Genomic DNA, 27,005 nt, shown 5'->3' with positions numbered 1-27,005 from the left:
TTTTACCACAAATCTAATATACCCCAATACTCATTTTGAGTATCGGGTATAAAAATATCAAAGAATCACTTACAGAGCGTGCTCGATGACAAGGTGCAGAATCGTCGTAAAAGATGGAATCATCTTCTCTCTCAGTAACTGATTCCATACTGGATAAAATTTCTCTGCGAATAATGCTAGGTGACCTTCTTATTAAAGACGCCTCCTTTGGCCGACATTCTAGCCCAAATACATTGCATTGCTGCTCCTCTGATGTTATCTCAACATTTTTGAACCAGTCTTGAGGCTCGTTTCATAATAACACGATCCCATTGCTAAGATTGGTGCCACAAAATATTGTTTAATTACTAATTTAAAAAAAAGGTCTGAATTACGTTGAATTTGTTTTTAGTTTACAAGAAAAAAATTAACTCATTTGAAAAAGAATAAGTTTTGGTTGTAAATGTCATTTTTCTATTTTATTTTATTTTAATTTTTTCTTCCGTTTGATCAAATTTGTCGAAAAAGCGTTACAAACGTGTGATTTTAGATATTATTTGTTTCTAAGTATATGAATATAAATAAGACCAAATAGGTGTGTACTTTTTTTTAGGAATTGATTGGATTTTTGTTGTCTCTGGGTGTAAAAATGGGACTTGATTGAAAAACAAGAATTTAAACCTAAAAGTATGAGAAACCCTTTGACAGGGTTGCAGCACTTTTTACCTAATATGATGATAAAGTTAAACAACCGTTCTGATATGATTCTCTGTCTCAACAGGACTTCAAGTAACAGGCATCGAAAGTTACAGCCGTTCAGGTACACGTGAGCCGAATACTTTGCCGTGGCAAAAGACTTCTGATAATTACAAAAATTACAAAACACCAATTAATTATAACAAAAATATAAAAAAAATACATTTAAATATATACTAAAATAATTACAGTATATATATTAATCTGGAAAAAATCAGAGAATACTGAAAAAAACGTACATTAAAAATAAAATATACACATCCCAAAATCATTGTTGGTGCGAAAAAGCTGATTCGTAATCTCCAATTCAAAATCAAGAAGACTCAGCTCTCTAGGACTTTATGTTCCATTCCGAGTCGTTAAAAATCAAAAGACAGTAAAGCGCCACAAGAAACGGCACAGAAAGCCAAACTGTTCTGAGACTATAACGATCTCAACTCAGTCCCAGTTAAGTATTTACGTGCACCGCCACGTAAATAAAACAAAGAAATGAGAATTTTATAAACGGAACGAAAAGCAAAGAAATCACTATACAGCCAAAGAAAAAGCCAACAAATTGCCTTGACGGTCCTCGTACAACACAAGCAATTACAATAAGCTTTTAAAAACGGTCATTAGCCTTTACATATTTTTTCCGAAAAAGTTCCGAAATGGCCACCGTCAACGTTAACCGTAGTGTGACAGATATCTTTTATCGATATAAAATGCCGCGTCTTCAAGCAAAGGTAGAAGGAAAAGGCAACGGCATCAAGACTGTTTTGGTTAATATGGCTGAAGTTGCACGCGCTATTGGTCGTCCGGCCACCTATCCGACAAAGTACTTTGGCTGTGAGCTGGGCGCTCAAACACTTTTCGATCATAAGGTAAGCAAAAAATTATTCGAGTCCTATTTGTAGTGGACGTGTATCTCGATTATATACAGTCTTGGGGAAAAAATGAGTATATTTAACTAAAGTTTTAGAGAAATATGTTAATTTTTATTAATTTGTCAGTTAGATTAGAAAAATGTTAATTTGCATATTTTTACACACATCAGCGTTAAGAAAAGCCGCTCTCTGAAATTTCATGAATTTTTGCCTTCTCTAATCCGTGGTATTCGAAAATGTTATTCTATTCATCTAATTACACTACACAATTAAATTTTGTATTACAAATTGTTAAATCTATCAAAAGTCGGTTTGGTTTGAAGCGTGAATATGGTGTTGCATAGTTTTGTACCCGATACTCTAACAGTATACGGGTTTATTAAAATTGTGGTGAAAGTGAATGTGTGTAACAGCCTGAAGGAAGACTTTCCGACCGCAGAGACTATATGTATTCTTGATGAGCATCAATAGCCGAGTCGATATAGCAATGTCTGTCTGTCCGTCTTGCTTAAAGCCAAGTTCTCAGAGACTAAAATAGCTAGATCAACCAGGTTTCTGTCATCTCACACAGAATCAAGTTTATTTCGAAATTTTGGAATGCTCCCTTTCGCCTCCACAAAGGACGCAACATCTGTGGCATCCACAGTTTCGAAAATATACTGTTTGCGGTTTTCTCGTATCTTCAAAATTCTGGATATCACAGATTTTCATCCTTAGCTATTTGGTAAGGAAAGATCGTGTTGTTATAAGAAATAGCCTCAGGATCAGGTTCAAAATCCTGGTGAGAAAGCATCTGATGCTCAATGACGTTTTGTAAATAATATTACGGCTCGTAGAACTATATGATTGCAAGTATATAAAATATACTTATGGACATTTGTTTGAAAATGATTTAGTGAAAACCCAAAATAACAAAAAATTAGACGAATAGAATAACGTTTTCGGAAACCACCGACTAGGGAAAGCACAAATTTATACGAATTTCAGAGTACGGTTTTCTTTTGTCGCTGTCTGCATGTATGTATATTTTTTCGAAGGCTGTATGCTATTTAAATATGACTAAAAAAATCTCTTTTTATAGAATGAACGGTTTATTGTTAATGGATCACATGACGTCAACAAGCTTCAGGATTTGTTGGATGGCTTCATTCGAAAGTTTGTTTTGTGCCCTGAATGCGATAACCCAGAGACTAATCTGACCGTATCAGCAAGGAACCAGACAATCTCGCAGTCCTGCAAGGCATGCGGCTTCCATGGTCTGCTTAAGGTGAACCACAAAGTGAACACATTCATTGTGAAAAATCCACCATCACTTAACCCAGCCGCTCAAGGTTCCTCGCTCACTGAAGGGAAACGCTCGAAAAAGCAGAAACAGAAGAACGAAAACTCTGATGGCTCCATGTGTAACAACTCAATAGCCAACAATTCTGGCGGAGAGTCGGACGGCGGCAATGGCCCCAATCAGGCCAGCCAAACGGAGGCTGAAATAAGCGCGGCCATTCCGGAGAAAAATATAGGTGAAGACGATGATGATGGCTGGAGCGTCGACGTATCTAAGGTAATAAACATGAATTGCTTCAAACCAAACTAATGCTGCCATTAATGAATTCATAATTTATGTACCCATATAGGAGGCCATACGCGCGCGCTTACAAGATCTAACCGATGGTGCTAAGGGCATGACAATTTCGGAGGACTACGACAAGACAGAAAAGGAACGCATTGATATCTTTTATGAATTGGTGAAAAACAAGCGTGACAAAAGAGAGCTGGAGGATGTTTCTGTACACAAGGAGCTGCTGATCGAAGCCGAACGATTGGACATAGTTAACAAATCCCCGCTGGTTCTCGCTGAGCTTTTGTTCACTGAGAACATTATTAATGACGTTCGCAAAAACCGCATCTTGTTACTTCGCTTTACTCATAATAATCCAAAAGCACAGCGCTATTTAATTGGCGGCATCGAGCAAACTGTCGAGCTACATACGAATACGCTAATGAGCAAGGTCGCCGGGATCTTCAAAATCTTTTACGATTTGGACATACTCGATGAAAAAGTGATTCTGGACTGGGCACAGAAAGTGAGCAAACGACATGTTTCCAAGAAAATTGCCACTGAGATACATGAGAAGGTAAAGCCGTTTGTACAGTGGCTCAAAGATGCCGAAGAAGAAGATTCTTCCTCTGGAAATAATGATGATGCTGCTGGCGATTCTGACGTGGAGATTGAGTACGATGATCGGGCCCGCATTGAACCATTAAAGGTTGCCGTATCCTTGGAACGTGGGCTTGGCGTTGCCGTTAGTAAGAAAACCCAGGAGGATGAGGAAGGAGATGAAATTGATATAGACGACATATAGACAACCTCAAAACATCACCTGCAATGTTTTTTTTAAAACGGAATCGGAAATGTTCTAAACTTTGAAGTAATACGATGTTGCTTTCCTTTGATTTACAGCTTTGCTAAATTTCGATTGTAAGCATTGCATAAATTAACCAGCTATAAAAAATAAGTTAATTGAACTTAATTACATCTGCATATATACACAAAATAAAAAACTCAACAGAATGCAATAGAAACCAATTGAAAAATTTGTGTTTATACATTTTGGTTTGTTTGCCTTTTTTGGGGAAATCTTATAGTTTTCTATATAATAATGTGTAATGAAATCGAGCAGGCTTTGCAGTTCTGAAAATTGAATTAAATAATATATATTATGGCCCTGCGTGTTCACACCAAAAATTTATCAAAACGATTTAGATTCCGCATTAAAATAGACAATTTAAGTCAGTGATCTTTTTTGTTGGTGAAAATTAGCTAGAACAATGAAATGTATACTTTTGTGGTGACCAGGCTTAAAAAAATTAATAGTTAATACAATTAAAAAATGAATTCCATAGAATTCTGTCCCGATATTTTCTAAATTTATTGGAAGTTAACTAATTTAACCAATAGACATAAAAACGTACGAACTTTGACGTGAAAACCTTTTAAAATCGACAAAAGTAAATTTTTTGCTATTTTTGTATGTTAACGGTCATGTTTTCCTTTGTTATTGACTCCGTTAAGAAATATGATTCTTGATTGAAGTTATCAATCACAATCTCGGATAAGGGTGTTTTTTTACTTTTATTACCTCGTAATAACGTAACGTACGTCAGATGCCTCTGCGGATTGAATACAAAAAAACAGGAAAGGTTGATATATATAGAACAGTCGGACCGACAACATATCGAACGAATAAGAAAATTTTGATTGCGGTACAAAATTAAAAACAAAAATAGTTTACAATCAAAGAAATGTTTGTTCGTCGTTTGGGCCAGGAATCTGTAATATTATTATTATTAATATTATTAATTTTCATATTAAGACATTTTTGGCTGTTCTATGGTGTATTTCACTAAAAGCAAAGGCCAGCGTCAGATGTCCAAGCTTTTATTATTTTATAGAGAAGGATACCGAAAATATCACCTGTTTTTAAAACCACGCATGAGTGCGTCATCCTGTTCAAGTATGTACATATGTATGTATGAATATGTACCAAAGGTTAAGTCTACATATATGTAATGCTTTGCATGGCGTTATTTTTCAAGACATGTATTTTCTTTCTTTTTATTTTAGATTTTTTTAGTTAGCTTACATGTTAAAATGTACAATAAAAACAATATTCAAAATTCATTCAATATTCAAATTCATTATTGATTTATTAGCTTTGTTGATTTAAAACGTTTTTTTCTTCAGAGAGATACATTTTTATTGTGGGGAAAAATATTTTACTTAGGACCATTTAATGTTTAATGAAATCCCTTAAAATTATCGGGGGTTGTCCAACCTGAGCGATAGTTGGCCAGGGCTGAGGGCGACGCGCCATCTAGCGGAAGTCCAGTGAAGCTTTTGCTCATAGCCGGTCCGGAATACACCCACCGGAACCGGGCCAGAAGGTTTCGTGGAGATGAAAACTGGAGTTCGTGAGAATGTCGACTGCATAGAAGACTGTCCAACGTGAACCTCTCCGAGTGAGTTCGTTCCAGTTGCGTGTGTGTGAGCCGAGAAGCGCGGGACGTGAGACGGTGGGCAAGAAGACGAACGATGGTACCAGGGCAATTCTAGCCCGATCGCGGGGTCCTAGCAGCGCAACGAACCTACATATATAGATTTATGGCTGACCAGCCACGGCCAGCGATCGCCTACGCCGCGTAAATTCAATCATACAAAAAAAAACACAATTCACTTGCAAAACACCTTCCACATTTAATGTTTGTTTTTTGTTTGGTTATTGTTTTGTTACATTCATTAGTGATTTAACTAACTTACCGTACCCGAGATCATTGACCGCAAATGTAAAAACAACGACACATTTCCCTATAGAACTAACTGCCAACAGCTGATCGGCTGCATAGGCTTAAGGGCTCGCGCACACTATAGCTGAAAGCGGAGCTGATAGCTGATTTATAAGCTCTGAAAAAACAAACACACTGCACCGGTGCCAGTGCGCACATTGCAGACTGAGCTGAGCTGAATGCTGAAAAAGCTCGCTGAAATCAGCTCAGCTTAGTTTGATCGATCAAGCATGTTTGTTTTTTCAGCAAGCTGATTGCTGATTTTGTTCAAGTGTATTGGTTCATAAGTGATCGAAAATGGGCTGCGAAACATTGTTAAGCGAAATTACGGTTAACCCAGCGCTGGGGAATAAGCGGGACTATTAAAAATATTTTAATAGTTTTATTTCTATAATTTCTGGAAGGCGATAAATTGGGCAAACAAGTTTTATTATTTACCATTACCAATAAATATAATATACTATGTCCCCAAGTACAGTAAACGCTCGAAAGACATCACAATGTTTATTATTATACAAAATAAATAATAATTGAAAAATGTAATAATAATTCGTAAAATAAAAGTAATACGAATACAAACTCAACGGAAATGTGGTTAAAATACACTAACTTAAAAAAAAAAAACGAAGAAAACTTCCGTCTGGCTACTGTAGTACGTGCTGTGAAGTAATAATTCATTAACAATATAATAATAATAATTATAATGATATCTATTGATGCCACTTAAGAAGATAGACAAAGGGAGGCAGTGGTTTTCAGCTTTCAGCAATCAGATCAGCCGACAATGTACGCACCTGCAAGCTGATTCTGCCTGAGAAAAGCTCTCAGATCAGCTGAGCTTTCAGCTTTGATTTCAGCTCCGCTTTCAGCTACAGTGTGCGCGAGCCACTGTATGATACTGGGAGCACACGAACTCTTCGCAAAGAAAGTAGGAGAGAAGAATAATGAATTAAATAGACGTAATTTGCATTCTAGATTAAGGAATTTATCATATGAAAAGCGGTTAAGAAATTACTTAGAAACCCAAATATAATATTTTCTGAACTACGAGTGGATGGTATGCGAGCACTGTCGGTGCGGGTGAGAAAAGCGAGATCCCGGTTTAAGCAAAGGCGAACTATGAGGAGGCAGGTGATTGCTTCAGTAAAGCGCTGTTGCAAGAAAGACCTGAGAGTGCTAGGTCCTGATGCTCCTTGGCGTCAGTGACCTCAGCGCATCCAGGGAAGTGCGCCTCCATTAGTGCTGTTAGGACTTCTTTACTGCCCTCTGTCCCCTGTCCGTTGTTTAGTTTTAGTTGGCTCCGTACTGTGGGCTGCTTTGAAAGCAGCTTCCGGAGCCTATTGGTTTCGGGCACTTTCTCGATGTTGGAGCAGAAGTTTCTCCATTAGTTCCTTTGTGCCTTACGTATTTCCTTCTTGTAGCTCCTAAGTATGATTTTATATTCCTCATTGACAATCTTAAAGGATTCCTTGAGGTTGTTCCTTTGGAGAGAGAGATCTCGGTTCCACCAGAGTGGCTTGGACCTCCTCGTCGTTCTCGAGGGTTTGCACGACGCATGGTAGGCGTTCAGTAACTCGTTGGATAAGGTCTCCGCGGATTTCACTGAGCCCGGATTCGCGAGCTTCGAAGTAACTGTCTTTTTAAACTTTACCCAGTTTGTGTTCCGGGGGTTTTTATAGACTGTTATCTTCGAAGAGTGTTTGAATTCGCACTTGAACTGAATGTACTTATGGTCTGAGAAGGATGGTCTTTCGAGGACTCTCCAGTCAGATACCAAGGTACTCTTTCCCGTGACAAGAGTTAGGTCTAGCACGTTTGACGAGGTGGGACCCACGAAGGTGTGTTCCTCCCCCACGTTTGCTACGTCTAAGTTAGTGGATAAGATAAAGTCTAGGAGTGACTCACCTCTATCGTTGATGTCAGGGCTTCCCCACACATTGTGATGGGCGTTGGCGTCTGCACCGATGAGGTGTTGGAGATTTTTGGAGCCGGCTTCTGTCACCAGCCTCCTAAGTTCTTCCGGTGGGGTGGGCCTGTCGTGTGCCATGTAGCAGGAAGCTGCCATTAGGCGCTTTTCCTCGCTCTCCAGCATCACCACCGTCAGGTCATCCGTGCTGTAATGAGACATAAGATGAGCGTGGATTCCCTTCCGTACGAGTACGGCGGTTCTGTTCCTGCTTACCGATGTTGAGTAGAGAAGGCTGTAATTTGAGGACTTTAGTCCGGCCACAGAGTTGCTTGACGTAATCCACGGCTTCTGGACTAAAGCTATGTCGGCGGGCCCTTGCTCCATGGAAATGAGGAGCTCCGCCGACGCTACCTTGCTTTTATGAAGATTGAGTTGCAGCACCCTTAGTGTCATGGGTGGCTAACTCAACCTCGCGCGACGGGTTGACTATGATTGTCAGGTCGCCGTCCTCCTCCTCCTGGGCGGCCTCCACTAAGGTCTCCAGACCTAGGTCCTTCTCGACCTCGCCTGGAGGGTGTGCGCATCTTTGTCCTCGGGGTGGCGCTTTTTCAGCCGTAGGTAGACGCTACCTACGCCCCACGCCATCTTCCCGATCTTGGGATACAAGATGTCCTCCGCCTCCTTGCTGATCTGGAGGATCACGTGCTGGCCCCCCTCGTTGGGTAGTGGGCTACCGGCATGCAGAACCTTCCAGTCAGCCTTTGGCACGTCCGGATTTTGCCTCTGCAGCAGCTTCAGGGCTCGCTCCCCCTGGACAGCAATGGGGAAGAGCACCTTCGCTATTGGTATGGACGGGATCAGCCCGGTCAGGATCACCACCTCCAGCTTGGCCCCATCCCACAGAGCTTCCAGTAGGGACACCTTCTGCACCAGCCACTGCCGCGTTGGGTCGTCATTACACTTGAGGATTTTGACCCCGTTCAGCCATCCCGCTCCATCGAAAGTGGGCATGGGAGCGCTAGGGTCCTCCTCCATTCGCGAGAACAGTGCCTCGACGAGCTGCGCGTGGACTAACTTCCACTGCGCCGGCGTCATCTTCCCGTTCTCGTCGCTGCAGTCGATAAAGGCCACAATGAGATGTCTCTTGGACACCTCGCTCATGGCCTTCTGTCTCGGCTTCCTCGTCTTCGGCTGGGGGGTGGCCACCTTGGGCCCGCGTTGCCGCTTGCTCGCCGGAGTGTCTTGGTGGCCAACATCTCCTCCACCTTGTTGGCGAATACACCGTTTGTTGCCTTTATCTGGGGTAATGTTGGGTAAACATTGCTCATTTTGGTGAACATGTTCACTTGTTCTTTTTTAGTAAGTGAGTCAACTCACTCATATTGCTCACTTGCTCTCTTAGATTGCTCAGTTACTCACTTGTTCACTTGCTCAGTTCTTCACTTGCTCAGTTACTCACTTGTTCACTTGCTCAGTTGTTCACTTGCTCAGTTACTCACTTGCTCAGTTGCTGACTTGCTCAGTTGTTCACTATTCATGCACAGAACCCTAAGCACCACAGACTTTTAAACAAATAAAATACGTTACATTTCAATATTCATCAAAGATTTATAACTAAAAACAAAAAAAAAATGTATATAACAAAAAAACAAACTTTTTATTTCCTTTCATAGGAATTCTTATACTAACATAAAAATAAGGAGATCCTTTCATAGGAATTCTTATACTTTTCGTTTTCTTCATTTTAGCGCTATAAGAGAAAAAAATGTTAATCAAGCAAACAAGCATTCCGATTTACATGTTGTTATGCAAAAAAATTAAATTTTCAACGGTTGTTGACTTTAAAAGGGATCGCCTTTTACGTATGGTTTCGCCTGCACTTGAAAATATGCGCTCGCATGGCACTGAGGTGGCGACTAAGCAGAGGCGCTTCAGCATATAGGTATAAAGTAGCGGGTATTGCGCTTTCCGCTGATTCCACCATACCAATGGATCATCTTTTCGGCTGATGTACTCCTCAGCCAGGTACTTATCCATTTCTCTTATGGATGCTGCCGTATTGTTGGTGGGTTGGCTTACTTGCTGAAAAGTGGTGTCAAATTCAGCCCATATTGTGTCCTCTTCTTGTTTTTTGTTGCTTATAGCTTCTTGTGGAGGTTCTGGGAGTGACCGTATCGTTTGAGCCAATTTTTTGTTGATATCCGCTACTGACTTTTTAAAGGCCTCCGCAGATTTAAATGCGCGTCCTTTGAACCTGGGATCCAGAACAGTGCTCTCCGCATACAAAATATTAGCCTCGAAATCGTTAAACCTGCCGTCCATCTCGTTTATGATTTCATTGATTACTTCGGCAACTAGGTTATTTTTAACTGTTGGATATATTTGAGCCATTTTTCTTTGAAGTAATCCAGTCAAAGCAATTATTTTTGATAATGTTACGTTTATTTCAGCTGATATCTCTTCTGTAACTTCATAAAATGGCTTTAATACGGTAAGCACTCCATCAATGACATCCCAGTCTTCTGGTGACAAAATTAAATCTGTCCTTGTTGACAGAGCCGCCACGACTGCCTCCTTCAGGATAGACAGCCGTTCAAACATTTTGTACGTTGAGTTCCAACGTGTTGGCACATCCTGTGTTAGTTTGAGGTCAGCCAACTTAAGCAGCGCTTGCATATCTTTAAGCTTTTTTAAGCCTGATGAGCTGCGATGAAAATATTCGCTTATAGCTTTAGCTTTTCTGCGCACACTGCTCATTTTATCTAGAGCCTTTTGGACAATTAGATTTAGGGTATGAGCAAAACACCGTATATGACTCCAATTGCCGGTTCTAATAGCAAGAGCAATGTTGTGTGCATTATCGGATGCTATTGCTGCGACTTTGTTTTTGAGATCCCATTCATTCACAATTTTTTCCAAAAAGCTGCACAGATTCGCAGCAGTGTGCGACGCTTCAAAGGCCTGACAAGCAATTGTATAGGAGGTCAGCATCGTTGATTCCTCATCGATAAAATGTACTGTGACATCCAGATAACTTTCGTTGGTTATAGATGTCCAACCGTCTGTAGTTAAGCACACCGCTGTGGCCGCACGTAGTTCTTCTATTATCGTCCCAGTGTACTCGTCACGAATTTTGGGAATCAAGGAGCTGGTTAATGTTTTCCTCGTCGGAAGCTTATAGTTTGGGGCGTGCGACACATCGTGAATAAATTTTTTAAATTCTGGTTCTTCGACCAAGCGCAAGTCGTGATGACCCTTGGCGATCATCCGTACAAGTTGCAGATCAATCTGCTGCGCTTTGCTCGCTGGTACAGGCCTTTCAGCAAAGCTTGTTATTTTTGGTTGCGCACTTTGCACAAAAATCGGGCCATCGGTGTTTTGCCAGATAACGGGCTCCATAGACGCCGGGTGCTTGCTCTTTAAATGGCGGCTTAAGTTGCTTTAAGATTTGCAACTCAAAATTGATTTGCAATACTTGCACTTGGCTTCCTGGCTTCCAACTTCCTCGAAATGGTTCCAAATCTCACTATACTTCCGAATTAGCGACATAGTGAATTTTTCAAAATTGTAAACAGCTTTGCCCGTAATATAAAAAGTGTGAAGTAAACGCAAATATGAGCAAAGCTACCAGATCGCAAAATGCCCTTTGAGGAGTAAAATTGCGCAAAAAGTGAGTAGAGAACAAGTGAGTAAAAATGAACAAGTGAGTAAAAATGAACAAGTGAACAACAAAGAACAAGTGAGCAAAAAAGAACAAGTGAACAACAAAGAACAAGTGAACAAAAAAGAACAAGTGAACAACAAAGAACAAGTGAACAAAAAAGAGCAAGTGAACAAAAAAGAACAAGTGAACAAAAAAAGAACAAGTGAACAACAAAGAACAAGTGAACAAAAAAGAACAACTTGGAAGGAACATATTCAGTTGCTCACTTAAGAGAACAACTCTTTATTGTTCACTCACTCATGAGCAACACAACACTAATCTGGGGCAACTGCGCGTAGTGTTCGCGGCCCTCCTGTACCCGTTGCTCAGCCCAGGCTAGCTTCCACTTCTCCGGAGATATCCGCCTTGCCCCGGAACCGGCTCAGTAACTTGAGGGCCGCCCTATACTGAGCTTTTGCCTTCATCCCCTCCCTGGAACGCTTCGGCCCTTCCCTACGCAGGGAGCTTGTACCTGGTTCCGGCGAGCGGAGAAGGCTTTCCTCTTCGGTCTTGCTAATGGATAGCACGCTCTCCAGGTCCGAGTCTGCGTCGACAACGGCATCCGCGCGGCTCACCCTGAAACGCGTCGTTTTTGTGGCAGTAGTATTACAACTGACATGACCTGTTCCCGCCATGCCCGAGGTGTGACCGCTGGCGACACGCAGAGAGGATTGCTCCTCCCCGTGCCCGCCGGTGGCAGCAGTCACGCTTTCCACCGACGTTTGGGTTGACATCCCAACCCGTGCTTGCTCCTTATCAGCCTCCATATTTGACCCGAAGGTCCATACTGGTTAATGTTTTTCGGGGGGACCACCCCCTAGCGTTTTATGCCGGGCCGCCAGGCACCTCTAGCCATGGCCTTGGTTCAGTTCCCCCGAATTTAGATCGGGAAGACGATGGACCATAGCCTTAGCTAGACACTGCATTACCCCGGGCAGGGCAAGCGACGGTGCATTATCCTCGATAATGCAGTGTCCATTGTCCAGCCGGCACCCTCGTGGAGGGTTCAGCTAGAGGGTTTTTGCCAGCCACATTATGGGGTAGGAGCCGTACTCTTCCAACGGAATGACGAGCAGAACGAGAAGCCTATAGCGTTTTTCTCTGCCAAACTAAATTGCCACCAAAAAAACTACTCGGTGACAGAGAAAGAGTGTCTGGCAGCCCTCATGGCGATCCTAAAGTTACGTAGAGCTGGTGCCGTTTTCAGTCATTACTGACCACGCTAGTCTCAAATGGCTCATGACCATGAAGAATCTGGATGGTCGCTTTGCTCGTTGGTCCCTTCAACTGCACGCACGCCTTCGATTTCGGCATAGAACACCGGAAAGGAGTGGACTATGTAGTGGCAGATATATTGTCGCGCAGTATTGAAGAGGTGGATGTGGATCCGAGTGGTTCCTGGGTTTCGAAACGGTGGAGTTTGAATCTGAGGAATATCAGGAGTTAAGGAAGGCAATCACAGAGAACAAGGAACGTTTACCTGACTTCCAGATTTTTGATCCAATCAACTGGAGGCCTCCGTCTGCCGTTCTCCTCCTTACACACCTTTCCAATATTTAGTAATAAGTAATTGTAGTGGTATTTTTTTACCCGATACTCAAAATGAGTATTTGTGGTGAAATTGGATGTGTGCAACGTCCAGAAGGAATCGTTTCCGACCCCATAAAAAATATATATTCTTGATCAGCATCAATAGTCGAGTCGATTGAGCCCTGTCTGTCTGTCCGTCCGTCCGTCTGTCCGTCCCTATTAGCGCCTAGTGCTCAAAGACTATTACATCTAGAGCAACGATGATCCAGACTTCTGTGATATGTCACTGCTACAAAAATATTTCAAAACTTCGCCCCGCCCACTTCCACCCCCAAAAAGGACGAAAATCTGTGGCACCCACAATTTAAAAGATACAAGAAGACCAAAAACGCAGAATCGAGGAGAATGACCATATCTTTTAGACTGCGGAATCTGAATTGGATCGTATTATTATTATAGCCAGCATCAAGAAAACAATTTCATTTTTTCTCGCCCTGTCTCTCTCTAACACACACGTAGCATAGGCGGCTTTGCTTAGAGTAAAACATTAGCGCCTAGATCTCAGAGACTATAAAAGCTAGAGCAACCATATTTGGTATCCACACTCCTAATATATCGGACCGAGACGAGTTTGTTTCAAAATTTCGCCACACCCCCTTCCGCCCCCGCAAAGTACGAAAATCTGGGGCATCCACAAATCTCAGAGACTATTAAGGCTAGAGTAACCAAATTTGGTATCCGCACTCCTGTTAGATCTCACTATAAAACTTATATCTCGAAATTTCGCCCCACCCCCTTCCGCCCACACAAAGGACGAAAATCTGTTGCATCCACAATATGGCAGATTCGAGTAAACTAAAAACGCAGAATCATAGAGAATGACCATATCTATCCGGTTGCTGAATCTGGATCAGATCAGATCATTTTTATAGCCAAAGGAAACAAATCAATTTGCAGTGGCTACGCAGCGCTTGACGTCACGCTCAGACTGATTTTCTGTCACTCTGGCACGCACTCTTTGTCGTGTCGTTTAATATTAGCGGCGTCTGCCGGAGGAGAGCCATACTGACTAAGTATCGGGTATAAATGTAGAGTTGCGGTGTCCGCAGCAACTCACAACGTTCCCCCTCGTTATTTTTATTTTGAATGCATGCCTAGTTCTCTTAGAAACTTTAGTGCTAATTTTCGTCGAATATTAGTCTAGCAGCTATCTTTCCTGCATGTTCGCGTAACAGCCTTCTGCTGGTGTCACACGGGCCACTTGACGGTGCAGTAATTGCATCACCTCTTGAAAGATGCAGTCATTGCATGTCAACGTCCACGAAAAATGGGGCTCAGTTCGTCTCAAAAACTTTTAGAGAGATGATAGAAGCATTCGGAGTCACTCATATGAAGACGCCAGAATATTATCTGCGGAGTAACGCAGCCAAAAACGTGAATCACACAGTTCTCAACGCGATTCGGGCGTATCTGGAAGACGACCAACGGGACTGGGATGCGCATCTGCCGGAGATAGAACTGGCCATTAGGAACTCGATTCAAGAGGCGACGGGCGTAACACCATTCGTTGCGGTCTTCGGGCAGCAACTGTATTTGCATGGGTCATGCTACAAGCTGGCAAAGCGACTGCGGTCAATCGGCGAGCATGCCATATCGCTGCTGGAGAGTCAGGACAAGCGACAACTCATCCAGGAGAAGATTCGCGCGAGTCTACATCAGGCATACGTGCGTAGTAGGTTGCGGTACAACCAGCGAGCTCGGGTGTTCTACGCGAGGCTGGGACAAGAAGTATTCCGTCGAAATTTCGTCCTTAGGACTTTGTCAAATGCTTTAATACCAAGTTCGCGCGCAAGTTCATCCGATACCGAGTAGTGAAGCCAGTAGGAGAGAACGCGTACGCTCTGGAGGACATTAACGGCCGTCCCATAGGAGTGTACCACATCGGGACATCGGGGTACATCGGGGGGAGCTGGAATCTGTTACTAGGGATATAAGCAATTGTATTAACTATATGTATTAGTAAGGGTGAAAAGGGTGTTTGTGGTTAGTGGAAATTTTTCTAATGTTTATTTATCTATATATTCATCTACACGCAGTAAAGTTAAAGTCTAGTTTTAGCGAAAGATGAGATTGTCGATTATTACATATTAAAGCTTGGATATTTGGAAACATGATGCACTAATTTAAAATAGAGGGAGGACGCGTCTCGTAAGCCATGGCCGTTCCAGCAGAGGGTGGCCAAAATGAACATTGTGTGTGGTCACAGGTAGGGCGGGCGCGCGAATTATAAACACCTAAACTTCACCCATTTGACAGCCGTTTTTGTTGTTCTCTATTTGTCATTGGAAGTATTTTAGGTTTGGTGTTAGTTCTGATGTCCCGAGAAGTCGTATGTCTCTAACTTTGTTTACATTTGGAGGGCAAGGGGAACTACTCAGCACTCGGCCGATAGCTAGCCGGCGTTGCCCATAGGGAACCAAGCCAAGTGTAACAGGGTGTCACAGAAAGCTCCAAAGATTATGTCTCGAGAGGCTTATTAAATCAACCGAGAAATCCGTAGGTGCTAAAGCATCTCCAGGGAGATCATTTTTATGATTTTTAGTATTTTGATTTTTTTTAGTGATCTGAGAAAGATAATTGTTGACGCCCCTTAATAGAATATAGGATTAAATTACTTAATAATGGTTAATAATTTGAAGATTTGAATCAATATGTAAATAGTACTAAAATTGTGTATAATGTGCAGCAGTTGAGCTTGCATGAGGAATTCATTAAGCTTAAAGAGGGAAAGGTGATCAAATCAGCGAGAATTCAGAGTTTAAGCCCGTTTTTACAATAGGAAGAGGGAATAGCTATTATTCGAGTCGGCGGAAGGTTGTCCAATGCCGAATTGCCATTTGACACAAGGCATCCCATCTTAATGCCGAGCAACCATAAAGTGGTAGAGGCGCTTGTTGAACTCACACATCGAAAGAATTTACATGCCGGGGCACAATCGCTATGTGCCTTTTTGCGACAGAGATATTGGGTAATCAATTGCAGGAAACTTGCCCGCAGGGTGATCCGTGGCTGCATACCATGCTTTCGTCGTCGGCCGCTCGCTGCAACACAGCTGATGGGAGCGCTGCCAGCTAACCGAGTGCGAGGCAATATCTACCCCTTCGAGCGCGCTGGACTGGACTTTGCTGGACCAATATGGATGCACTTTCACATGCGAGGAAAACGCCCAGTAAAGGTGTATCTGTGCATATTTGTATGCTTTGCAACAAAGGCCTGCCATATAGAGATCGTGTCGGACTTAAGCTCAAATGCGTTCATCGCGGCGTTAAAACGGTTCTTTGCAAGACGTGGATTGAGCTCTGACCTATATTGCGACAACGCCACCAATTTTGTAGGTGCGTCACGAGAGCTCAACAGAGCTTTCGACTCGCCAAGTCAGAAGCTCATTGACGACGAATGCAGCCAGCGAGGAGTCAGGTTTCATTTCATCCCCCCACGCTCCCCTCACTTTGGAGGATTATGGGAGAGCGCAGTGAAGGTGGCCAAACAGCTGCTGGTGAAATGCACCAACAGCACAGCACTTAACTACGAAGATCTTGCGACTGCCATCACACAAGTAGAAGCGGTGATGAATTCTAGACCTCTGCATCCCTTGTCATCGGACCCGAATGACTTCGAGGCGCTAACTCCCGGTCATTTCTTGGTTGGCCGACCCCTGAACGCGTTAGTAGAACCAGTAGACGACGCACTGTTGAAACTGTCCATGAGCAACCATTGGAAACGCATTCTAATGGTACACCACATGTTCTGGCACCGCTGGTCGGCGGAATATTTGACGTTGCTGCAGAAGCGGACAAAGTGGAGCACTGTAGCCAACAACATTCAACTTGGTACACTGGTCCTTATTGCGGAAGACAACGCTCCGCCCGGACAATGGCTGCTGGGAAGAGATGCAGAGTTACACCCAGGAGCTGATGGTGCAGTTCGGGTTGTAACACTCAGGACCAAGACTGGATTATTTAAGCGCAACGTACATAAGCTCTGCCCGCTGCCTACAGATGCCGATGAACTTAATGTTGGAAGGAGCTTCCAAGGTGGGGAGAATGTTGACGCCCCTTAATAGAATATAGGATTAAATTACTTAATAATGGTTAACAATTTGAAGATTTGAATTAATATGTAAATAGTACTAAAATTGTGAATTAATTTGAAGTTGGCGCGTTACATTATGTACGTATAAAGAAGCGCAATCGATAGTATCAATAGTATCGAGCCAAAACGATCTGATTTATGATCACTAGATTTAAGAGATATATACGAAATAAAACGAACGAGCAAGGAACTACATCGAGCGGATTAAGGAAGGTCTGAATTGTGTAGACGGATTCCACTGGAAAACTGTTGGAGGGACTTAGCTCGTACAATAATTATACCCGATACTCAAAATGAGTATTGGGGTATATTAGATTTGTGGTAAAAGTGGATGCGTGTAACGTCCAGAAGGAATCGTTTCCGACCCTATAAAGTATATATATTCTTGATCAGCATCAATAGCCGAGTCGATTGAGCCCTGTCTGTCTGTCCGTCCGTCCGTCTGTCCGTCTGTCCGTCCCCTTCAGCGCCTAATGCTCAAAGACTATAAGAGCTAGAGCAACGATGTTTTGGATCCAGACTTCTGTGATATGTCACTGCTCCAAAAATATTTCAAAACTTTGCCCCGCCCACTTCCGCCCCCACAAAGGGCGAAAATCTGTGGCATCCACATTTTCGACGATACGAGAAAACTAAAAACGCAGAATCGTAGAAGATGACTATATCTTCTAGAGTGCAAAATCTGAACCAGATCGTATAATTATTACAGCCAGAATCACGAAAACAATTTCACTCTTTCTCGCTCTGTCTCACTCTAACACACAGGTTTCATGGTCGGTTTTGCCAATTGCAAAATATGAGTTCAAGGATCTCAGAACCTATAAAAGCCAGAGCAACCAAATTTGGTATCCACACTCCTGTGACATCGGACCTTGACCGTTTCATGTCCAAATTTCGCCACACCCCCTTCCGCCCCCGCAAAGGACGAAAATCTGAGGCAACCACAAATCTCAGAGACTATTAAGGCTAGAGTAACCAAATTTGGTACACACACTCCTTTAAGATGTCACTATAAAACGTATATCAGAATTTCGCCCCACCCCCTTCCGCCCCCCCATTGCTGAATCTGGATCAGATCAGATCATTTTTATAGCCAAAAGGAACAAATCAATTTGCAGTGGCTACGCAGCGCCCGACGTCACGCTCAGACTGATTTTCTGTCTCTCTCGCACGCACTCTTTGTCGTGTCGTTAAATATTAGCGGCGTCTGCCGGAGGAGAGCATAAGAGAGTATAACCGTAGAGTTGCGGTGTCCGCAGCAACTCACAACGTTCCCCCTCGTTTTGTTTATAAAGTTACAAAAACTGTTTCATTTTGCCACTGCCCGCTTCTAATATCAGAACAATTTGTAAACAACACAATTTAAATTTTATCCAGCTCAATAGAGTGATAACGCTGACAAAGATACTTAATTCGATACCTCCTAACTTACCGGCTAACTTACCACCTAACATACCACCTAAGAAACATAATTATGTGCAGCAACATGCAGACGAAAAACCATGCGTCGGTATGCGCGGCTGAATAAACAGAAAGGTTAAATTAAATCTCCTCAGAATCTCCTTCTCGTCGCCCACAACTCTGGCTCACTCCGCGCTTCCCTGTTGTCTCAAGCCTAATTTAAAGGCAATGAATCATCGCAATTTTGTTCAAAATATGACATGGTGCCCGAGCAAAGACATTGGGACTAGCAGGAAGAAGGAATATTAGCCAAAAAGAAGGAAGAGCAGCCTATAAGAGATAAACAGACGGAAGACAATAAGGAGGGAATGGACATTGAGTTGCCAGCACCCAAGGAAGTGGATTCATCCGACCGTCAGATAATAATGTCGAAGCAATAATAACAAAAAATACTTATTGGGTTGGCAATCAAAAGTACATGTGTACAATACATTACATGTGTTTGTGTAGCCACCGAAAATTGACTGGTTATAATAATGATGATCTGATCCAGATTCGGCGATATAGTATTCTTTATGTTTTAGGCGCTCATCTGCAGCGACAGGCAAAGGCGACCAGGAAACGTGTGTTAGAGAGAACGAAACTGTTTTCTTTATTCTGGAGAGAGAGAGAGACAGAGAGAGAGAGATACAGAGAGAGACAGAGAGAGAGAGAGAGAGAGAGAGAGAGTCAGACACGCTTGATGATTTTCAGAAGTTGCTAAACGTAGTAAAGTAATATGCTATTCAACATTTATTGAACAACAAAAATTGGTCAATTTAACATAAAAGTGGACTGTTAACTATTTTTTGTAGGCTTCAATGGAAACCAATCGAACTACAATTTTAGGAGATGAATTATATAATATAGATTATATACATAGATATAATATACATATTATGGACAAATTTCGTATTTTTCAACTTTGACCTCAAGTCGGCACCTCTAAACGTTGTTGAATCGGGCTGAAATTTTATATTTTATTGTACTCGGAATAGACCTTTGATTCCGACAAATTTTTTTCATCCATACAAATATACGAAACCATAATGTATGTACATACGTGTGCAAATGTATAATTTGATAGGATTCAATGTGTTTTATCTGCATTTATATATACATACATATATGTATTTGTATATACATATATTTATATATGCACTACTTACATGTATGTACATATATCAATAAACAATCATAGAAATTACACATTAAGTTATGTCAACACCTGTTTTTGGGAATCTTCATGTTATAAAAAAATGGTAATAAAATAGCTAATTAAGTGAACCAATTATATTATATTATATATTATATTTTTATTTGATTAGCTGTAAATAAGTAAAACACAAATAAACAGAAACCAATTCAATTAAGAGAGTTGCACAGGGCGTACCAAACCTCTGGGGTCAAGGACCGTAACAGGGCGTATCACACTTGTGTGGTGGTTTCGGATTGAGGATGAGTTGGGTTAGGGGGTAGGCGCTATCGGTTAGGTAATCGGGCGGAGGCTTATTGAGAAGGGGCACAAAAAATCTCGGTTCTCTAGAATGTATTGCTTGGCTTTGGTGTTGTGTTTTGTATATTTCAATTTATTCAGAAATCGTTTATAACACAATAAATGAGTATAGAGGTATATTAGATTTGTGGTGAAAATGGATGAGCGCCTAGTGCTCAAAGACTATAAGATGTAGAGCAACAACGTTTTATATCTGGACTTCTGTAATATGTCACTGTTAAAAGAGTGTTTCAAAATTTCGCCCCACCCCCTTCCGCACCCACAAAAGACGAAAATCTGTGGAAAATGCACAATATTGAAAGTACGAGAAAACTAAAAACGCACAATCATAAAGAATGACCATATCTACCAGATTGCCGAATTTGGGTCAGATCGGATCATATTTTTAGCCAAAAGTAACAAATCAATTTGCAGTGGCTACGCAGCGCCCGACGACATGTTCAGACACGCTTTTTGTTTCTCTCACACGAACTCTTTTTCGTGTCGTTTAAGGGAGCCATACTGACTATGATATCGGGTATAAATGTAGAGTTGCGGTCGCAGCAGCAACTCACAACGTTCCTCGTTTTTTGTGTTATCGATGGCTAAGGTGATTTGGTTTGGGCTCAGCTAGATCGCTTGGCTGAGCGAACTGATCGATGAAAGAGAGACGAAGGTGTCTATCGTGGTCTGTGCAGGTGGCCGAACCTGGTGTCAGCGATTTTTGGGATCCGGGGCATTGTCGCCTAGCGCACTAGGGTTTTCTTTCAGTGTCAGCATTTGTTCCTTGACGGCCGGACACGCGTCGAGTTTCCGCTGGGATTTGTGTGCGTGTTTTTGTTTCGCGTGTCTTGGTTTAACCATTGCCAGTGTTAACGTCGTCACCTTGATGTTACGGCGCCTACCTCGTATTTCCGCTGTTCTACGTCGCTTGCACGGCGGGGCCGGGGCCGCTCTTCTCGCCAGCGGGTTCGTTGGACTCGTGATTGTGGAATTCTTTCGGGTCGTTGATATTTGCGATTTTCCGTCTTCGGCTGCAGGGGTGTTGTTATTACACGATGTTTTTGGCAACGGAAAGGCTTTCACTCGATAGGGGCCGTCGAACTTAGGAGCCAATTTTGCTACAAAACCGACGACGTTGGGTGTTATTTCGGCTGACACGACCTCGTCGTATGCTCCTCATAGGCGACGGTCTGGTTTCAGGAGGCGGGGCGGGCTCATAACCATGGTGGGCGGACCGATCAACTTGCCTTCAAGGATCTGCAGTCCGAATTTGTGGTCCCCTTCCTGTTCAAGGGGCCCTTCCACCAACGAGACAAAGTTTCTCCGAAAGTAATTTACGTTTCCTTCGCGATCGAACCCAAATTCTTCCGTGAAGTTTTCCAGCTCCTCCTGGCGGCGTTTATGAATACCGCCAGTGCTGACTCCTGGGTTAGTGATTAGTTCCTTTGGGGAATACTCACCTGGCAGCTCCTCCGTGTAAGGCTCCATTATCCTTTTGGTTGCTCCTGCTTTTCGCTTTAAGTTAGTCTGTTGTTCCTCTCACGATATCTGTGGGCCGGTTGAGTCGACCTCACTATTGGTACCGGCACTACGTACGCGAACGTGCGTCAGTTCGCGACCGGCATCGTTAGAGTTTTGGGGGGTTTCTGTGCGGTTACGCGCCGTTGTCGTGGGGTGGGGTTTCGCCACCGAAGGATCGGGCACGTGTGCACGCACATCTAGACTTACGGCGGCCGTGGGTTTTTGATACACAAACTCCCTACTAAAGTTTCCTTCAGGGTCTCTGCTCGGGCGCCACTTGTAATGTACCTATTTCAGGCTGAGTTAAACTCATTACCGTCCAGGGTCTTTCTAAATTAATTCTGTAGATCGCTGGCACTATCGGGTAGGTAATCCGGCGGAGGCTTATTGAGAAGAGGCACTGAAAATCTCGGTTCCTTAGAGTGACTTTTATTGCTTATTAAAAGAAAGCTGACAATTGTCTCGCGGGACAACGTCTGCACTCGGGCCTGGTTTCCGCGTAAGTAACTTAAGTTCGTTGATAATTATCATATCGGTATCGGTGTGTGTTTTGGGAGCTTATGAGTAGTAGTGGGGAATAATGTGTAATTGTGGGATTCGCGAGGTGGCGAGTAGAAATAGGCTTTCTTTTACAAATGGCATATTTATTATGGGGTGTTTTTAAAGCCAAACACAGGTGTTGCAGAAATATGCAAAAGTAATATTTTGTGATACCAGTGACACAGTGTTTAATTTAACATGTAATATAATACCTCACGTCAGAACTCTAGCTACCGCAGTGAGTTATGCTGACAATCCACTCTCTCCGCAAAGAGCGAAGACATCGGTGCAATTGCTGACCATAAAAATTACGCAATTGCCCACCAGACAATAAATTTATTCTTGATACACAAATATATATTTTTACAGACTCAGTACTTTTGAACTTTTTGTTACCAATAAATAAGAATCAATTTTATCAGTAAAGTCAATATCAGCAACAGTACCACAATTGCCTGTCACTCATCTTCCATCGCAATCATCCTTTGCGCACCGTAGGATACCCACTCCGCAGTCCAACTGGTTCAAGATCTAGTTGCGACGACCAGACTGTCGATGGTTTATGTACCGTATGCAGCCCAGCTTTCTACACACACGCACATTATCATTTGGAGACCCCAACCATGGTCATCCTTTCAAAACTGTCAGACAAGCTACAGTGAAAGGATTCGATCTGGACATCAGATTGAAGGAGGGGCATCAGTTAATTTGGCACCAGGCCATACATTTACGGTAGCATCTCCTACCAATAAGTATCACTTTGGCAAATCTGACATATTCAAGTTATCAGCCAACAGAAAAATAGCTACAGAATTCAATTATCACCGAGAAAATACATTTTTGTTGTTCGTGCGTTCCATATAATGGAAACAGCACACATCCCTCCGTCCAATACATCCAATAGTACATCCGTACTATTACTTCTTTGACCAACAACGGCTGCGATTCGGAGCGTATCCAGCTGCAAAGCAAATAAAACACTCCCAACGGGTCAAAAAGTATTAAGTACAAACAGATGGAATGGATACAAAAATGGAGGAAGATGTGCCGCTACAATGGCAATGGCATGTGCAGCATGTTAAAGTTATTTTATTTTTAATGCAGCAGAAGATCAGCATACAGAATGATACATATGTGTTTTCGAGTAATTTACGCAAGAGACTGAGAAAAACTTCTATATGCAGCAGGGCACCTGCGCAGTATTGTAAGGGATCGATAACTAATTATCGTGGCGGTCACTTTGAACACTCCTCCTCAACAGTACGCATGTTTACAAACTTTAAACATACTTAACTAATATATGATAACATTTCATGCAACTTATAAATTATCTCTTAATCCGAATGCGAATACAAATTTATGGTGCTTAACTTTGACATAGCTCTTTGTGAAGACATCTGCTATCATCGCATCGGTTGGTAGATACGCAATGTCGACTTCACTTCTCTTGAGAACCTCTCGAATACGACAGAATGATGTACCTTGACGTCGATGTGTTTTGTACATGCATGAAACATGGGGTTTCTAGCAAGCTGATGTGCTCCAATGTTGTCGTCGTACATCTGAATAGCTGACTCCTGGGACATCAGCTTCAAGTCAATGAGTAGGCTGCGAAAGTATATCGCCTCTTTTGCTGCAGATGATAAGGCTATGTACTCTGCCTCCGTAGAACTGAGCGCAACCATCGTTTGCTTTCTTGACTCCCAAGAAACTGCTCCTCCTGCCAACATGCATAGCCAGTGAATGACTTCCGGTTCTTCATATCGCTTGTTCAATCTGCATCAACAAAACACTCAATTTCCTTTCCTTGCTTTGTGTAGCATATCTCCCAATCGATATTTTTTGCCAAATATCGAATATCGGATGGGCTTGGCTGCCGCTTCGTGCTCGGAATGGCGATCCTTGTTACGTTGAGCTAATTTATTCAACGAATGAAGATTTGAATTAATATGTAAATAGTACTAAAATTGTGAATTAATTTGAAGTTGGCGCGTTACATTATGTACGTATAAAGAAGCGCAATCGATAGTATCAATAGTATCGAGCCAAAACGATCTGATTTATGATCACTAGATTTAAGAGATATATACGAAATAAAACGAACGAGCAAGGAACTACATCGAGCGGATTAAGGAAGGTCTGAATTGTGTAGACGGATTCCACTGGAAAACTGTTGGAGGGACTTAGCTCGTACAATAATTATACCCGATACTCAAAATGAGTATTGGGGTATATTAGATTTGTGGTAAAAGTGGATGCGTGTAACGTCCAGAAGGAATCGTTTCCGACCCTATAAAGTATATATATTCTTGATCAGCATCAATAGCCGAGTCGATTGAGCCCTGTCTGTCTGTCCGTCCGTCCGTCTGTCCGTCTGTCCGTCCCCTTCAGCGCCTAATGCTCAAAGACTATAAGAGCTAGAGCAACGATGTTTTGGATCCAGACTTCTGTGATATGTCACTGCTCCAAAAATATTTCAAAACTTTGCCCCGCCCACTTCCGCCCCCACAAAGGGCGAAAATCTGTGGCATCCACATTTTCGACGATACGAGAAAACTAAAAACGCAGAATCGTAGAAGATGACTATATCTTCTAGAGTGCAAAATCTGAACCAGATCGTATAATTATTACAGCCAGAATCACGAAAACAATTTCACTCTTTCTCGCTCTGTCTCACTCTAACACACAGGTTTCATGGTCGGTTTTGCCAATTGCAAAATATGAGTTCAAGGATCTCAGAACCTATAAAAGCCAGAGCAACCAAATTTGGTATCCACACTCCTGTGACATCGGACCTTGACCGTTTCATGTCCAAATTTCGCCACACCCCCTTCCGCCCCCGCAAAGGACGAAAATCTGAGGCAACCACAAATCTCAGAGACTATTAAGGCTAGAGTAACCAAATTTGGTACACACACTCCTTTAAGATGTCACTATAAAACGTATATCTCAGAACTTCGCCCCACCCCCTTCCGCCCCCACATTGCTGAATCTGGATCAGATCAGATCATTTTTATAGCCAAAAGGAACAAATCAATTTGCAGTGGCTACGCAGCGCCCGACGTCACGCTCAGACTGATTTTCTGTCTCTCTCGCACGCACTCTTTGTCGTGTCGTTAAATATTAGCGGCGTCTGCCGGAGGAGAGCATAAGAGAGTATAACCGTAGAGTTGCGGTGTCCGCAGCAACTCACAACGTTCCCCCTCGTTTTGTTTATAAAGTTACAAAAACTGTTTCATTTTGCCACTGCCCGCTTCTAATATCAGAACAATTTGTAAACAACACAATTTAAATTTTATCCAGCTCAATAGAGTGATAACGCTGACAAAGATACTTAATTCGATACCTCCTAACTTACCGGCTAACTTACCACCTAACATACCACCTAAGAAACATAATTATGTGCAGCAACATGCAGACGAAAAACCATGCGTCGGTATGCGCGGCTGAATAAACAGAAAGATTAAATTAAATCTCCTCAGAATCTCCTTCTCGTCGCCCACAACTCTGGCTCACTCCGCGCTTCCCTGTTGTCTCAAGCCTAATTTAAAGGCAATGAATCATCGCAATTTTGTTCAAAATATGACATGGTGCCCGAGCAAAGACATTGGGACTAGCAGGAAGAAGGAATATTAGCCAAAAAGAAGGAAGAGCAGCCTATAAGAGATAAACAGACGGAAGACAATAAGGAGGGAATGGACATTGAGTTGCCAGCACCCAAGGAAGTGGATTCATCCGACCGTCAGATAATAATGTCGAAGCAATAATAACAAAAAATACTTATTGGGTTGGCAATCAAAAGTACATGTGTACAATACATTACATGTGTTTGTGTAGCCACCGAAAATTGACTGGTTATAATAATGATGATCTGATCCAGATTCGGCGATATAGTATTCTTTATGTTTTAGGCGCTCATCTGCAGCGACAGGCAAAGGCGACCAGGAAACGTGTGTTAGAGAGAACGAAACTGTTTTCTTTATTCTGGAGAGAGAGAGAGACAGAGAGAGAGAGAGATACAGAGAGAGACAGAGAGAGAGAGAGAGAGAGAGAGAGTCAGACACGCTTGATGATTTTCAGAAGTTGCTAAACGTAGTAAAGTAATATGCTATTCAACATTTATTGAACAACAAAAATTGGTCAATTTAACATAAAAGTGGACTGTTAACTATTTTTTGTAGGCTTCAATGGAAACCAATCGAACTACAATTTTAGGAGATGAATTATATAATATAGATTATATACATAGATATAGTATACATATTATGGACAAATTTCGTATTTTTCAACTTTGACCTCAAGTCGGCACCTCTAAACGTTGTTGAATCGGGCTGAAATTTTATATTTTATTGTACTCGGAATAGACCTTTGATTCCGACAAATTTTTTTCATCCATACAAATATACGAAACCATAATGTATGTACATACGTGTGCAAATGTATAATTTGATAGGATTCAATGTGTTTTATCTGCATTTATATATACATACATATATGTATTTGTATATACATATATTTATATATGCACTACTTACATGTATGTACATATATCAATAAACAATCATAGAAATTACACATTAAGTTATGTCAACACCTGTTTTTGGGAATCTTCATGTTATAAAAAAATGGTAATAAAATAGCTAATTAAGTGAACCAATTATATTATATTATATATTATATTTTTATTTGATTAGCTGTAAATAAGTAAAACACAAATAAACAGAAACCAATTCAATTAAGAGAGTTGCACAGGGCGTACCAAACCTCTGG

The 27,005-nt window shown here is 42.0% G+C and overlaps 3 protein-coding genes and 1 long non-coding RNA gene across 6 annotated transcripts in view; 3 read left to right on the top strand and 1 right to left on the bottom strand.

Moving 5' to 3' along the window:
• Positions 1 to 1,101, top strand: part of LOC26532449 (uncharacterized) — an 80,699-nt gene extending 79,598 nt beyond the window's left edge. Inside the window, exon 6 of one of the 2 annotated variants that reach the window (XR_004470723.1) lies at positions 761 to 805. Coding sequence is in view for 1 of the 2 variants with exons in the window: in XM_033385357.1 (XP_033241248.1) it covers positions 761 to 809 (49 nt within the window). In the remaining variant the exon portion in view is untranslated. Of the gene's footprint in view, positions 1 to 760 lie in introns of both variants that reach the window. The other variant, XM_033385357.1, reaches the window with a different exon arrangement.
• Positions 1,102 to 1,354: 253 nt separating this feature from the next.
• eIF5 (eukaryotic translation initiation factor 5) lies at positions 1,355 to 4,185 on the top strand. Its single transcript, XM_002137874.3, has 3 exons — positions 1,355 to 1,598; positions 2,683 to 3,159; positions 3,233 to 4,185. The coding sequence occupies exons 1-3, from the start codon at positions 1,386 to 1,388 to the stop codon at positions 3,959 to 3,961; spliced, it is 1,419 nt and encodes a 472-aa protein (XP_002137910.1). The 5' UTR covers positions 1,355 to 1,385; the 3' UTR covers positions 3,962 to 4,185.
• Positions 4,186 to 8,360: 4,175 nt separating this feature from the next.
• Positions 8,361 to 9,464, bottom strand: LOC117184577 (uncharacterized). The gene is made up of 2 exons (XM_033382855.1): positions 9,229 to 9,464; positions 8,361 to 9,197 (listed from the first exon to the last, which is right to left on the bottom strand). Exons 1-2 carry the CDS (start codon positions 9,230 to 9,232, stop codon positions 8,398 to 8,400), a joined length of 804 nt encoding a protein of 267 aa, XP_033238746.1. The 5' UTR covers positions 9,233 to 9,464; the 3' UTR covers positions 8,361 to 8,397.
• Positions 9,465 to 23,979: 14,515 nt separating this feature from the next.
• On the top strand, positions 23,980 to 26,567 carry LOC117184578 (uncharacterized). Of its 2 annotated transcripts, none has more exons than XR_004469984.1 (2): positions 23,980 to 24,480; positions 25,718 to 26,567. It is a non-coding gene; the product is annotated as an uncharacterized lncRNA (long non-coding RNA). The 2 variants fall into 2 exon arrangements; XR_004469983.1 differs by having other exon boundaries at positions 24,153 to 24,372.
• The last annotated feature ends 438 nt before the right edge of the window (positions 26,568 to 27,005 follow it).

Source organism: Drosophila pseudoobscura, chromosome X (assembly GCF_009870125.1).
Source record: "Drosophila pseudoobscura strain MV-25-SWS-2005 chromosome X, UCI_Dpse_MV25, whole genome shotgun sequence".
NCBI lineage: Eukaryota > Metazoa > Arthropoda > Insecta > Diptera > Drosophilidae > Drosophila > Drosophila pseudoobscura.
This window is presented reverse-complemented; position numbering and strand designations above follow the sequence as displayed.